This window comes from Leptidea sinapis, chromosome 4 (genome assembly GCF_905404315.1).
Source record: "Leptidea sinapis chromosome 4, ilLepSina1.1, whole genome shotgun sequence".
NCBI classification, from domain to species: Eukaryota; Metazoa; Arthropoda; class Insecta; order Lepidoptera; family Pieridae; genus Leptidea; species Leptidea sinapis.
The window spans coordinates 11,922,960-11,938,698 of record NC_066268.1 but is presented as its reverse complement, the minus strand read 5'-3'; the positions used below and the strand labels follow the sequence as shown (position 1 = coordinate 11,938,698).

The 15,739-nt window shown below is 40.4% G+C and overlaps 3 protein-coding genes across 3 annotated transcripts in view; 2 read left to right on the top strand and 1 right to left on the bottom strand.

Moving 5' to 3' along the window:
* Window positions 1-4,049: 4,049 nt before the first annotated feature.
* LOC126979909 (uncharacterized) lies at window positions 4,050-6,414 on the top strand. The gene is made up of 2 exons (XM_050829500.1): window positions 4,050-4,474; window positions 5,316-6,414. Exons 1-2 carry the CDS (start codon window positions 4,185-4,187, stop codon window positions 6,196-6,198), a joined length of 1,173 nt encoding a protein of 390 aa, XP_050685457.1. The 5' UTR covers window positions 4,050-4,184; the 3' UTR covers window positions 6,199-6,414.
* On the bottom strand, window positions 4,465-6,845 carry LOC126979934 (uncharacterized). Its single transcript, XM_050829530.1, has 2 exons — window positions 6,434-6,845; window positions 4,465-5,183 (listed from the first exon to the last, which is right to left on the bottom strand). The coding sequence occupies exons 1-2, from the start codon at window positions 6,603-6,605 to the stop codon at window positions 4,489-4,491; spliced, it is 867 nt and encodes a 288-aa protein (XP_050685487.1). The 5' UTR covers window positions 6,606-6,845; the 3' UTR covers window positions 4,465-4,488.
* A 4,936-nt stretch (window positions 6,846-11,781) lies between these two features.
* LOC126979900 (laminin subunit alpha-2-like) overlaps window positions 11,782-15,739 on the top strand; it is a 124,679-nt gene continuing 120,721 nt past the window's right edge. The window contains exon 1 of the mRNA XM_050829486.1: window positions 11,782-12,030. Within this exon, the coding sequence (XP_050685443.1) occupies window positions 11,952-12,030 (79 nt within the window). The 5' untranslated portion in view covers window positions 11,782-11,951. The remainder of the gene's footprint in view (window positions 12,031-15,739) is intronic.

Here is a 15,739-nt window from a genome sequence, read left to right as displayed (position 1 = left end):
GGATCGACTGGGGTGCGCCAGACCAGAGATGACAGCAATACTCCATGTGTGGCCGGACCTGCGCTTTGTGGAGCGCTAGAATGTGGGCCGGCTTGAAGTATTACCGTGTTTTGTTGATGACACCCAGCTTGTTTGAAGCCAATTTGGCTTTGCCCTCCGGATGACCACGGGAGTGGCAATCGCTCGAAATTTCGAGACCCAGTATTCCGATACCTAGTATCGGCTTTCGAGGCTTTGAGGGAAGTGTTGTCGAATAGCGGTGATACGACAAATGGTTTTTTTTGTGTTAAACGCGCAAACTTGAGTCTTCTCGGGGCTAAATTGGACAAGGTATAATTTACCACATTTCGCGACCTTCTCGAGAGAGGACTCGATAGAAGACACAAGTTTCTCCCGGCACTGGTCGACGATTTCCCTAGAGAGACCTGCATGGCCCGTGTATACGGCATCACCAGTGCTGTCGCCTGCATAGCAATGTATGTTGGAGGTGTCCAACACATCATTGGTATGCAGAAGAAACAGCGTCGGAGATAGCACACAGCCTTGGGGCACTCCAGCGTTCACGGGCTTGGGATTCGAGCAAAAACCGTCGACAACGACTTGTATGATGTGCCCAGTGTGGAAGCTGGTGGTCCACTTGCTTAAGATCTCGGAAAGCCCAAATGACGGAAGTTTAGCTAGGAGCGCCTTGTGCCGTGCACAATCTAAGGCCTTCGCTATATCCAGGCTAACTGCCAGGCCTTCCCCCTTGCTTTCAATAACCGCCGCCCATCTATGTGTTAGGTATACCAGAAGATCACCTGCCGACCGAACATGGCGAAAGCCGTATTGTCGGTCGTTGATCAACTGGTGACCCTCTAGGTATACCAAAAGCTGGCGGCTAATTATGCTCTCCATGATTTTGGAGAGCATGGAGGTAATAGCAATAGGCCTGTAGTTTGCTGGATCCGCACTGTCTCCTTTTTTTAGATCGGATGGACAAGGGCTGGCTTCCATGAGTCAGGAACTACGCCTTTGGAATAAGAGTGCTGGAATAAACGCGTTAGCACCGGCGTCAACTCAGGTGAACACGTTCTATACACGATTAGAGAAATGCCATCCGGCCCGCTCGATTTCCTGACGTCCAACGAAAACAGAGCTCGCCTAACAGTTTTCTGTCTGAACTATACATCAGGCATAGAGCTCTGACACCGCGAGATGGTCGGCGGTGTTTTTCCGCTGTCGTCGAGTTGGAGGCGAAAAGAGCGCACAGGAGATCGGCTTTCTCTTTTGCCGTATTGGTCAGGGTTCCATTCCTCATGTGCAACGGCGGCATGGACGGCTGGTTTAAGTTACCAAGAGCAGCTTTCGACAACGACCAGAACTTGCGTGTTCCGGTCGGGTAACTGACAAGTTGCTTGCCGATTTTGACGACGTGCTTTGACTTCGCACGGGTGATTTGCCGCTTAAAAAATCTGGAGGCACGGTTATATTTCCTCTTAAGAACTTTGCAGTTCGGATCCTTTGAGTCCAGCGCCGCAACCCAAGTTCGATACGCTTGTTTTTTGCAGTCAGATGTTGCTTTAACTGACGCATCGAACCAGGGCTGTGATCTGCCACCGATCGGTACTACAGAGCTTGGTATAAAAATATTCATGCCCTGCAGTATCACATCGGCTACTACAACAGCGCAGGCACTTGGATCATCCGAAGGGAAACAACCTTGCCCCAAGGGTAGGATGCAAAAAAGGAACGCATCCTATCCCAATCTGCGACGTTGGCGTCGGATGGGCACTACACTCCTGACCAGGCAATGGTCGGTCGTCGACAGAGACCTGGTAACTATGGGGATGTGTAGTCAGCAGAAGATCTAATGTGAAGGGCATGTGGCTATCCACATCCGGGATCCGCGTTGGCGACTCAACGAATTGGGACAGACCATACGCCAATGCAAAATTATGCACAGAACGCCCTGCGTAGTGTTAAGTACGTGATCCAAGCCATTCGGCATTGTGCCCGTTGAAATCACCCAAGACTACGATTTCAGCAGAGGGGATCTGTGCAAGCACGTCGTCAATTTCCGCTTAAACGCAGCCCATGAGATGGTCGGTTTCTGCGTTACCACTATGGGACCTGTAAACACACGCATAGATGCGGACGCGGTCCTCTACGCGGAGCCAGAGAGTAGACAGGTCCCTCTCCTCAAAATTGTTGAGACGGCGACAGCAGATATCCTCCCTAACGTACACACATACCCTGGCATGAGGCAAAAAATTGTGCTCAATTTTGTACCCGGGGTACGTTAAATATGACGTATCGCTAGGTCGAGATATCTGCGTCTCCGTAAGGAAACACAAGGCCGGCTGCGCCGTCTCAAGGTGGTGGTGGACGGCGTTTAAGTTGGGGTGAATTCCCCTGATGTTACAAAAGTCCACATTATGCGTGGAGCGGGGTGCCGTGGTGTTGCTGCCCTGTTTGTCCTGTGACATACGCGGTACTGTGCCCTCCCTAGAATACAAGGCGCAGCCCGAGAGCAAATTCTCGGGGAGGGATTATCCGGCTCTACTAGAGCCGGTACCCTCCTGAGGTAATTTCTGTTTTAATACCGCTCTCATGTTTTGTTGGGGGGACGTGGGACGTGGGACGGGGGGAATGGCTTCCGGTCCTTGACATTAACCTATGCGAAACATAGCGGTACTAGGCCGCTACTTCACGCCGGTATTCTGTGCGAGTGTGGTAAGTGACCCGGACGAGTCTGGCCCAATTGTGCTGACGTCAAAAGACGGTAGCGTGACTCTCCCACTTTCAATAAGCGCTTAGTCGCCTCTTACACCCTTGGGCTTAGAACTACCCTATTCTTTTTACGCCCCAGGGAAGCACATGGCAAATAGATTAGATGTGAGAATTAACCCTCATAATTTTACCCAAACGTTCAAGAAATACAAATTATACAATATTGTACGATGTCATTGCTAATACTACATAATATTCATAATATGGTCCTAGTTTCAAATAAAACATAAATTGATACATAGATAGCGCAGGTAAAAAGGTTGATTTGGTGAAAATACAAAAATCACAGGGTGCTAGGTCGGGGCTATGTGCAGGATGGGTGACTAGCTGTCCTTTTTCGGAAGCTAAAAATGACTTAGTTTTGTTGGCCGTTTGTGAAGAAGCGCAGTCATGATGTAGGAGAACGCGGCTTTTTGGTTGTCTTTCGTGAACTTTTATTAACATCCTGGGTAAACAAATGGTAGAATACCACTCGGCATAAACACTCTTTTCATCTTCAAGTGGAATTGTGCATATGGGACCCGTAGCTAAGGTAAAAAGTGCGATAATTTTTTTATCAACGTTTCTCGCCTGCCTCACTTTTGATGGCCTGTTCTCAGTATCAAACATCCGTTCACAAGATTGCTGTTTTTTTTCGGGTTCAAAACAATAAATCCAAGTTTCGTCTCCTGTGACAATGTCATAAACAGCATTAGAATGTCCGTGGTAGTACTTCATAAGCATCTGTGAGCACCATTCCACGCGAGCCCACTTCTGCTCACGCTGTCAGTTCATGAGGGATCCAACGACAACAAATCTTCCGAACTTTCGATTCTTAGTGTAAAATTTTCTGAATCCTACCAATCCCCAACAGTCCTCGAATTGTCTCATAGCTAATCCTAATAATTTTCTTCAATTAGCCGCTTAACAGTAGCCACATTATTATCGTTGACGGCAGTTGAAGGCCGCCCCTCACGAAATTTGTCATGAAAAGAACCCCTCACTCAAATTCAGCAAACCATCGCTTCACGGTGCTCAAGCAAGGTGCTTCTCTCCCAAAAGCATTTTGAAGACGAGCGGCACAGTCTTGCGGAGAGAGAGAACTTTTAAAATCATAAAAAATCATCACTCTAAAATCTTTTCGACTTAATTCCATTTTCGGTACGTAGAACTCTGATGTGTGATAAAAACAATTGACAAATGATTTCCCGCCAATTGTGTTTTTTATTACTAAGAAGGTTGCAACATTTCAAAAAATATAACATTCGAAATTCAAATAGTTCCGATTAGCTAGAAGTGCAAAACTTTTAGAGCTAGTTCAGACATGGCGGATTCCGCGCGGATGCAAATCGCGCGGTTCTAAACGCAAGTGTTCAGACAGGCGCGGATGTACATGCGGAGTGCCGTTATTCGCATAGGGTGACAGTCCAATCATGGAAGTCGAAGAAGCAATATGTGTGTACTTGTTGCTCCGTAAAAAAGAAAGAAAGAAGAAACGGCAGTATTGGGTGCATCCAATATTACGCGATCGGTTTACTCATGGTCAGTTTCAGACTTTATATCCAAAATTAAGAAGTTTTGAACCAAAATTCTTCAATTATTTGAGAATGTCGATAAATTCATTTGATGAATTATTAGAAATGATGAGTAAACAAATTGAATCTAATGATACCCATATGAGGTCAAGCGTGTCCCCAGAAGAAAAACTCGTGATCACATTAAGGTAAGATATTTATTTTATACGTCAGAATATATATTTTGTACTATAGAAGACTGTGAATCGTCAGTGCTATTGCATGATAAAGGCGATGGAGACTCTCCTGGTACTATTGTAGAATATCCAGTGAAATATCCTTGTGGGTTTGAATATTGTTGGTTTTGCCAAAATACTGCATTATGCGTGTTTTGCTGGCTCGTGATATGAATAGGCGATGGTAATTTCTGCCCTTTCTGTATTACCTGGAGCAATTCAATTTTAGTAGCCAATCGTTTATTTTCTGGAACTTTCTTTAACTCTTTATACAATGACATGCAAAAAAGTTTATCATCATCATCTTGCTTTGACATACTTTCTTGTATTTGTCTTTGTATTTTATCTCTTGATTCAATACTATTTTCTAATATGTTAGCCAATCGCTCTTCTGAAGTAATTTTAGTTTTCTTCCTTTTATTGGGTACCGGTTGTATTTCACGTGCATTTACAAAATTATCTAGCTTTTGGTCAATGTTCCGAATTTCTTCATTTTTGGCTTCATCTATGTTTGTGATAGTTTCTTTGTTTTCTATCGTCTTCTGAAGAAAAGAAAGCCGGTCGAAATACATGTATTTTGAACCTTTACATGCACCAGAACCAGAAGGAATTGATTTGCCTTTCTTGAATTCCTTATTATAAGCATCACGGATGTTCTTCCATTTTTTTTGTAATGATACACCTGGAACAGAAATCACTATCTTTAACAAATATAAATACAGTAGCGGTTAGGTAATTCAAGACACTCATTATGCTTTAACTAGCGGACCCGGCAGACTTTCAAAACGATACAGATTAATATTTTATTTTTCAGATATCTGGGTACTGGTTGTTCCTTTGGAGAACTACATTACAACTTTCGTCTTGGCAAATCTACAATCACAGGAATTGTCCGTGAAGTATGTGAAACTCTGTGGGAAAAAGTCACAAAAAACGTCATGCCTGAACCCAGCGAAGATATATGGAAGAAAATAGCTAAAGATTTTGAAAAATATGCAAATTTTCCCAATTGCATAGGCGCCATAGATGGCAAGCATATAAGGATTACAAAACCCAAAGATTCGGGTTCTTTGTATTATAATTACAAAACTTTTTTTTCCATAGTACTGTTGGCACTTTGTGATAGTAACTATTGTTTTACTTTCATAGATATCGGATCTTACGGAAAAAGTAGTGATTCTGCAATTTTTAAAAATTCAGCATTTTATAAAAGGTTAATAGAAAAGTCATTACACATACCAAAACCTAAACCAATATCTGAAACAGATCCTAAACCATTGCCATACGTCATAGTTGGCGATGAAGCGTTTGGTTTATCCGAAAATGTAATGCGACCCTATGCAGGTAAAGGGCTATCATATGAAAAAAAAATATTTAATTACAGGTTATCAAGAGCTCGACGTTTTATTGAATGCACTTTCGGAATTCTGGCAAACAAGTGGCGCATTTTTCATAGGCCTATAAACGTGAATATAGACTTTGCCGAAGACATAATAAAGGCCTGTTGCGTGCTACACAATTTTGTTAGAACTAGAGATGGTATACAGTATGAAGATACTTTACATACTGCGCCAATGAGTAATCTTATTACATTACATGCAGGAAGGGGTACACCATCATCATTAAACATTAGAGACAAATATGCTAATTACTTTGTGAATGAGGGTCGTGTAGAATGGCAAGACACGAAAATATGAAATTAAAATTGTTACAGTTCGCGCCAAATAACTAAACTCAAGATGGCGCGTCGCGTTGGTGGGTTGTACATATTACAGTTAATAGCTATACGTTACTGTGGTAACGTGATAGTTTTCCCGCGCTCGTTACGTACCGCCAAACAACGTTATACACATTTCAGTTATTTGGGGTGGACTGTCTATTACAAAACATGTAAACTACCCTAGTAAAATGTATAATTAAATGTCTACTGACCAAAAAGAACCTTCTTTTCCAAAGAATCCTCATTTTCTCCAAAAATCTCCACCAGCTCCTGCCAAGCTCCGTTTTTAATCGTTTTGTTAGAATATTCTGCACATTGGATGTTCCACAAAGCAGGTCTTTTTTCCACCTCATCGATGAATAGCTCGGTGTCGAAGCGATCCATTGTCACCGTCCGATACGCGCGGCTTCCGCGGAGCAACTGAACGCCCTCTAGGTACGTCAAGTAAATAAAACCGAGCGGCGACCGCGCGAATTCATTTTTAGCGGTTGAGCCGCGCGGATTGTCAATCCGTGCGGACAGGTATGAACGATTTGTAAGGCGCTAATGTAATTAGGATCCGCGCGGTTCAACCGCGCGATTTGCATCCGCGCGGAATCCGCCATGTCTGAACTAGCTCTTAGTGTGTTTCATGTAGTATAATATTTATATGGTATTTGTTTTTAATGTGGTTAATTATTTTGTAGCTTTTAATTTTATTTTATTTATCGTACTAACATTTGCCATATTTCATTTGATGAGTTTTCTTTCCTTAATTATATTAGTAATTACAGTCCCAATTTTTTTTATGAAAGTGGAAGTTTATGGCTCACTTTACGTTAAATAAAAGGCATAAAAGGCATTTATTTTCTCAAAATTGATTCCTTTAGAATGCTTTCATGTCATTTCTAATATACTCGATACTACTACCTTCGCTTCGGAATAATCACCGCCGCCCGTACTCTATTCTCTCAGGTCGAGAACGCTCCTGTGATTCCTCTATTGTTGCAAGAAAGTACGGGCGGTCGTGATTATTTACCGTAAAGTGTTTTATTTAAATCATTAAAACAAGTTCATGGTTGCTCGAAAAAGATTGTATAACCATTGATGGACTGTCAGGTGTAATAAAATGATAACAGTTGCTTAGAAAATGAATGTTTTCGAATTTCGACCAACTTGTTTATTATGACTGATTTAAAATAACATTAAGGTGGGTCACGATTCAATCTTGTCGATAGTACCTTTCGACTCAAGATATTTTAGAATAAAATTCCTACTTGTGCCTTTTTTTTTTTTCCGAGAGGAGTAAAATACATTTACGTATTGAAGACCCCGAAACGGGGCCCATATGTCGGGCTCGGGTGTAAACACCCCCTACCGACTAAAAACCTCCTCAGTGCTGATGGGCTTTTTTTTTTTTTCCGAAGCCCTGAAGGCTTTTACAGCGAAGCCGGGCGAGGGCCTTGGAGGCCGAAAATGTAGCTCACAGGCGCGGGGCGTCTCGGAAGGAGACTCGAACCTCGGACCGCCTGCTCACTAGGCTGGATGGAGTGAAGATCACTAACGATCTAATATATCTGTTAGTCCAGTGGACTCTAGGTTTGAAGAGACTTCGCACTCGCCGGCGAGTGCGGTGATATATGTATGTAAGTATGTGTAAGTGTATGTAAGGGTGTGACTATTTGTGTGTAGTGTTATTGTAGGTGTGTGATTTGTGATGTGAGTGTGAGTGGTGTTAAACGATTACAGGACGAGGACTATCTCGTCGGGCTTCTATCAAAGTGTGTGAATCGTATTATATTAGGTTGTGGCCGCTGGAAATCGTCAAAGTGACTAGTGGCAGCGGTTTGATGTACACGGCCGCGCCTACGTCTTCGAGGGCGGTGTGGTTGGTTTGGTGTCGGTGTTGGTGATGGTGTTGGTGTCGCGTTCGCGATCGTAATATAGTCGTCCGGGTCGACTAGTACGTGTCGCCTCTGTTTGTTCAGACTGTGGTGCTCGGCCACCTTATCACAGTAGCGTCGCGATATCTCCTTGAAATGTTGAGCGATGGTCGGCAGCTCAAGATCGCGATGGAGATCTACGTTACGAACGAACCACGGCGCTCCGGTGGCCGAGCGCGTGAATCTATTCTGAACCACTTGCAAACGCCGCAAGTGGCTCGGCGGCGCGTGGGCAAACACGATGCTTCCGTATGACATAATGGGACGTACGATGGTCTTGTACAATGTCACCTTGTGTCTGAGCGGTAGTTTGCTTCGCTTGCACACAAGTGGATACAGGTGGCTAAGGACAAACCGGGCTCTATTGCAAACCGTGCTGATATGTTTTGCGAAGTTCATGTTACTGTTAAACGTAACACCTAAATATTTATAATGTTGGGCCCACGGAATAGGGGTCCCATATAATTTAACAATAGGTATAGGGGCCAAAGATTTTATTTTATTAGTATTACCAAAGGGTACCGCTGCACTCTTTGAGGGATTGACTTCAATCCGCCATTTTCTGAACCAGTCTCCTAGTTCATTAACGGCGGCCTGAAGCACTCTTATATGAGTCGCGAGGCGCCCCCGAGTGGCGCCATAATAAAGAGCCGTGTCGTCCGCATATTGTGCAATTTGCACTTTCTGAGGCTTCGGAAGGTCACTCGTGAAGAGTGAGAAGAGGGTCGGGGACAGAACTGAGCCCTGAGGCACTCCCGACCTGATGGGTCGGGGCGTGGATAACGTGCCTTCTACTCGATAGCGGAAGCTTCGATCAGTAAGGTAGGCTTGTATGATGCGCACGAGCCTGTCTGGCATACCCAGTTCATACAGCTTAAAGATTAAGCCGTTATGCCATACCTTGTCGAAAGCTTTCGCGACATCGAGAAATACGGCCGCTGTAACTGTACGGTATTGGATTCGTTTGAGAATATACTCAGTGAGTCGGTGGACTTGTTGGGGACACGAGTGAGCAGTCCTGAAACCAAACTGATGGTCGGGTATCATGTTCTGCTCTGCGATATAATATTTGAGGCGCGCGAGAATCAGACGTTCGTATAGTTTACCTAAAGAGTTAATTAAACTAATGGGTCTATAACTACTGGGACAAGTTTTACGTTTACCAGGCTTGGGAATACCGATAACAATGGATTCCTTCCATTGTTCGGGAAACGCGCAATGTAATAGCAGTATATTAAAAACGGTTACTAATAAATTAATGAGTGTGGGAGGCAGGATTTTAAGAACCCTGTTATTTATAGAGTCGGGCCCTTTTGGAGTGAAGCTCTCTAATAATTCCTTTCACCTCTATACTAGAGGTGGGTTGTATTGGCTCACCTATTGGGCTAATAGAGATGCGACGTTCAACTTCAGAGTTTACTTCATTAACATGGGCTGGGTCGGTAGCTGCGTTCGGGGTGCACTGACTCTCGAGACTGTCGGCAAGGCACTCCGCCTTGTCCTCGTCATCGAGGGCCGGCAGCAGTCCCGGTCAGTCCAAAGGAGGCATTACTGTAGGCGGTTCCTGTTTGAACGCGCGAGGCAGCTTCCAGAACGCCACGTGCGTTGGCTTCAGGTCGCTGAGCAAGCGGTCCCAACGATCGCCGCGGAGTTCCGCAATCCGTTCCTTTACCACTCGCTGTAGATAGCGGAGGTGACGCCTATTCTCGAGTGTTGGGTACCTATCATATGCTCTAGTGACTCTGCGCTTCTCAGTGAGCAGCTCTCTGACTTCTGGTGGCAGTATTAGCCGATGCGGTTGCATTGTAGGCACCTGCTTGGTGCAGGCATCCATCTTGTTGTGGATGTGGGATATCACATAGGAGATGGCACTCTGGGCTACGTCAACCGAGTCAATGACGTCAGGTATTGAATCAAGGTGCTCGGACGTTGTGGTCTCGAGTTCCTTCTCCAACCGTTGCCAGTCGATCACTGTATTAGTGGGTGGCTGGTAGTTAACGGGCGGGCCTAGGTTTACAATGACCAGCTGGTGGTCTGAGGCTAGATCGTGAACTACTTCTATTGAATTTACATTAAGTGTTACATTTTTAAATAAAGCAACATCAAGTATGCCGGGTCTGTGTTCTACGTTATGTGGGTATCGAGTTGGCTCAAAGGGAGCCATTACTGAGAAGTGTAGTGTGTCTGTCAGTGAGTCTAGCAGTCTGCCGTTTCTGTTAGGGAATCTGCTGTTCCAGCTGGCGTGTTTGGCGTTAAGATCGCCACCTACAATAACAGCAGCCCCGTGGCTGAGTAGAGAATTGATATCTGATTCTAGAATTAATTTACAAGGTGGTAAGTAAGCTGATATCACGGTGATTCGCCATGCTGACTCGGATGGCGGACGCCTAAATGTAGGTGAGTGCTGGAGGGTCAATAGGAATACAGTGAAGGGACCTCCTGAAGTATATAAGGGTGCCACCACCGCGCTGCATCATTCCTAACTAGATTGTAATTTGCGATTCGCGGATCGCGAACGTTCGGTTTCAGGAGCGTCTCCTGAATCAATAAAAGGTCTAACTGATGTTCGATAACGAAATCCCTGACCAAGTCTAGTTGCGGTTTGAGTCCGTAAGCGTTAAAGTACGCTATACGGAGCGTGTGAGGTTTAAGCCGTCCGCTGATAGCCATCGCGAATGTTATTTACGATACAGAAAGTCGGACAACGCTGTGAACATGTCGATGTTCTCACACATTAGTTCGAGAACGGCTTGAGCGTCGCTCTGAACTTCCCTGATCTTGCGGGCGAGGGCCTGCAGCTCCGCGATGCTTATTTATCGGGCGAGTCCTACTTGTGGCGAGTGAGCAGTAACTTTAATAAACTCGATAAGCGAGTAGGCTGAGACCTATTCTGCACAAGCGTAGCATCGGCTAGACACATGTTGAGTAACGAATTCTTTCATTGAATTGTTAGAGCATAAGTATAAGTATGTAATTTATTATATAAGTATATCTATCACTATCGTTGACAGTATTAACTGAAGTGTTCGTAACTATTCTAATATGTTGCTATCCGTGAGGACCTTTAATTGGCTTTTTGTCACTATTCGATTTTATTTAAAACTATTGTACGCTGTTGGTCTTCCTATATGAAATAAATAAATAAATAAAATAAAAAGAATAATATTATGTTCATGAACAAGTATATTTTTTTATTCTAAGACAAAATTATAGTTCATGTTTGTATATTTAAACAAAATATAATATTAACACGAGTAATTGCAGCGGTTTTTGGTTTGTGTTCATTTACAGCAATAAAATTATTCACTATTAATAATTTTTTTCAAGTAAATTGTTCTTTTATCTCCTAAAACATAAATAATTTTTATAAAATCTAATATTTTAGTCAAGCGCCATCTACATTTTAGCGCACGAGGTTTTATTGAAGCTTTTAATTTTAGTCTATATTTATTTTTTTAAAGCTGATGCTGATGATTTAAGCAAGTATTACTAAAAGTCTTTTAATAAACCGAATTGTTATAAACATGACATCGAGATGTACAAAAAGTATTATGTGAATTCTGAGATATCGTCACTAAAGCTCTCGTCCAAAAGCTTTAAAGTTCAGACAAGTTTTTAGTTGCTCGCGGGATTCGGAACGAAACGTTTGTGTCACGCCTGTTCGAAGCCGAAATAACGTTCGCGGCATTATTTCAAATATCGTTCGTAAACTTTCGTTCGAACTTTTGCGTGTTGACTTTTTCGGTGGTTTTAAAAATGTGAATCGCTTGCTGTTATATTGAATGTGTTGTGATGTTATGTAGTGAAAATGTGGCGGTACTTACTGTTATTGTTGGTGGTCATCCACGCGGATGGCAAGGGGAAAAAGCACCGGCATCATAAACCTGGTTCGTATGAGACTTACTTGTAATAAAAAAAAAATGTAGAGTTTTAATATAGATATACGTTTTACTTCTTCATTGACATTTCAAATACTGAAAGTCATACCTCGTATCATCGTACAATAATTCAAACATTTTTTAAGACATATAAACTTGAATGAGCTTTAGCAATAGCTGAGAAAACTAACACCTGTAGATGTTTAATATTGAATTTTGTCATAGTTCTGACACTCGAATCAAATCAAAATTATTTTATTAAAATAGGTCAAGGAAATGACACTTATACATTTCAAGTTTGTTTTTTACCTAGTTGAGCTTTAATGAGAAGAATTGGCAAGAAACTTATTGCCACAAGTTGACGAATAACTCTTGATTGACATTGTAAATGGCAAGTAAACATAGATTGAATTATTTTATTAAATTTATTTCTTATACATTTAATATATACAAAACATTATTTTAGCTCTTTGAATTTCGTTTCAATGGAAACTTTCGAAACTCGAAAACATTATTAAGAAGGATCTAAAGTTTTGGCACCACGTATTAATATAAATATTTAATGTAATTTAATAATGATAAGTTCATATTAAATTTTTAAGCTTTAGATCACTTGGACATAGGTGATCACCGTTACCTATCTCTGTGTTCGACAAGACCTTGACTCGAGATTAAAAAACCAAAGCTGAGATCTACAGAGCGTACTTAAACTTTGCTCAGACTTTACTTACATAGAAATTATCTGAGTATTTTAAAATGCAAATGGAAAATTTCAGATGTCAAATGACTATTAAAACGAAATCAAAGATTATGCTAAGCTTACACTGAGCTTAATTTTACGTAAGTAAAATATAAGGAATATCTAAGTACGGTCTATAGATCTCACTCAGCCTAGGGCTGACTAACTCACGACCCTGTTTTGTTCGAATGAAAGGGCTCAAAAATCAAAATCACTTTATTCATTTAAATCTAGGAACACATATGAATGTTGAAAGTCTTTTTTGATTTACCAATAACCACCACTTCGGAAAAGGTTGAGCTTTAACGAGAAGAAGTGGCAAGAAACTCGTTACCACTTTCTGTTTGTCATTGCTCACGTGTCTGGAGGTGAAGACCACAGCATCCCCTGCCCTCATCACCAACAAGCGGATCGCAACTTCAATTTAACTCCGGTTTCGGAGATTGACATTCTGAAACCGACTCTCGTAATGCACATTCCAATATTTACGACTTTAGTATTCACATAACGTTGATTTGATTTCGCGCAGTTTTTATAACTCACTAGCTTTTACCCGCGACTTCGTCCGCGTTGAATAGTTACTTTGGGCATTTTTTTATCTTTTAGGATACTTTTCAATAATACACTTACAAACTTTCCGCTGCTGGCAGCACTCTTGTATGATACAACGCATATCCCTTGTAAATGTGGACAGTCTCTTTAATAATATTTCTCTGTGAACTTTAATCTCGTATTTCATCCCCATGTAGGGCAAAGTTTCAAAAGTGTTCGAACAAATGTTTATAAATGATTTCTTATAAACACAAAGCTCATATCTTCGATAGTAATAAATTTCCATACAAACTGCCATCCCCTATTTCATTTCCATTAATTTTTTTGCAATAAAATATAGTTTATCTCTGTACTAAATTTTATCAAAATCGGTTCAGTGGTTTAGGCGTTAAAGCGTAACAAACAAACTTACATTCACATTTATAATATTAGTAGGGATTGGACGTTAATGGAAAATTTACCACAATTTGTAATATATAGGCAATGGTTCTTAGTGATCGTTTAAATGTTTAAGCTGAAGATAATTGAAAACAGATGTTTTCCTACTACTTACTTACATTAACTTATACTTACATACGTAGGTAAGTAAATGTAAAATTTACCACAATTCGTTAGAGGCAATTATTAATGAGCATTTAAATGTTTAAGCAAAAGATGTTTTCCTACAATGTATAAAGTTAAGATATTTTAAGATAATGTTTAGTATTGACCAATATATATCTTCGTTTTATTATTCTTTCTATTTACGAATATGATAGATTATTCATAATATTCAATATTTAAGCGGTGAATTAGCAAAAAGACAAACTAGTAATCAATTTCTTCTAAAGATAATAAATAGGCATTTGGCATGTCATTTAAGTCATACGGCCTTACAAATAAACTTGCTATAAAGTGCCTGTAAGACACCTGTGAATAAGCTAGAATATCCAAAATGTTGACTATATCGTTGACAACACTGTCAATACAATGATAATTCTGAAGTTTTCCGAACGTCAAGCAGCCTTGCAAATAAACGCAGGCAACGTTATAGGTACGTACGAATAAACCAATCATAAGCAAAATGCCTATTTGTAAACATTTTGCCTAATCTTGGTATATTCAGGTATAATTTTATACCAAGTTTATTTGTAAGGCCGTAATAGTATTGTTTGACCTTACAACTATTACTTACAATATTAATTATATAGACTATGTATAACTGTTCTTATAATATGTCCATTACTGAAATGGATCATTGTGATCGGTAAATAGAGAGACAGCAGTTGGTAAAATCAAAAATCCGCACAATCAACGCTAGCACTTTTAAAGGAGAGCTATTCAAATTCAAAATTGTATATTCAATCAGTTTATTGAACGCCAGAAATTAAGTTTTATATCGAAGCAGAAAATACAAATTTCAAGACATATATAAATTCAGTATAACCCTCTAATTAACTGCTTTTTGAAGAAATTTTTTCCTGAACTTGACGAAAGTTGAAACCTCGCTGTAGTAAATATTCTATATGGTAAACATTAATCTGACAAATTTATAAGTATTACTCAAAAACACGTATTTCCTGGAAAAACAATATGGAATTTCTGCTCTAACAAAGTGCCCAGCGCACCTAAAGAAGCACTGAACTAGCAAGAAAAACAGCATGGAAACAAAATTTGCCTACTCCATTTCAAAGCAATATTACAGATTTTATCAATTAACTACTTAAAATAATGAAGATTCCGATGAAATCATTACTGATAAAGGCATTATTGAGACAAGATCATTCCACTAAAATTATGTAAATATTATATTTATTCAAATTTGTTTAAATACGAGCACATCAGCATCGATAATATGAGTCTTTATTGATAAGAGCTACTATTAGTTGGTAAGGTTCTTTCTAATAAACATTTTATTAAAAATCATGTCTTCTAAAATACTCTATAGGAATACCCATATAAATATTTCTGTATTCTAGTAGGGGAATACGTAATTCATTTAGAATTGGACGCTATATTTATACGCTATTATTGAAGTACAAAACTCGTAGAGTTTTCGTTCAGTTGTGTTTCGACCGCGCTTTGAATACAACGCCACACAATGATTGTCGTTGAGTGTCAAATTATCATAGTTCTAGTTATTTGATTGCTGGTAGCATTGATGACTCTACACAAACCCACAATAATGACAGCTTTTGGCAGCCATTATTTTCTTACTTTGTCGTAAACCGTTTTGTTGCAAACTGGTTTAAAATTCTATAATAACATCAGCTTTAATTGTTATAGTATATTATATTCTCAAAAGTCTTAGAACGATAAGTCGTAAACATAAATAATTATTTAAAAGGCCTACAACGTTGTTTTTATGCATTAAAAGTTCTATATAAAATTAAATTTTAAGAACAAAAATATCTGTATATCTAATAGGTAAGTTATATATTGTCTAGT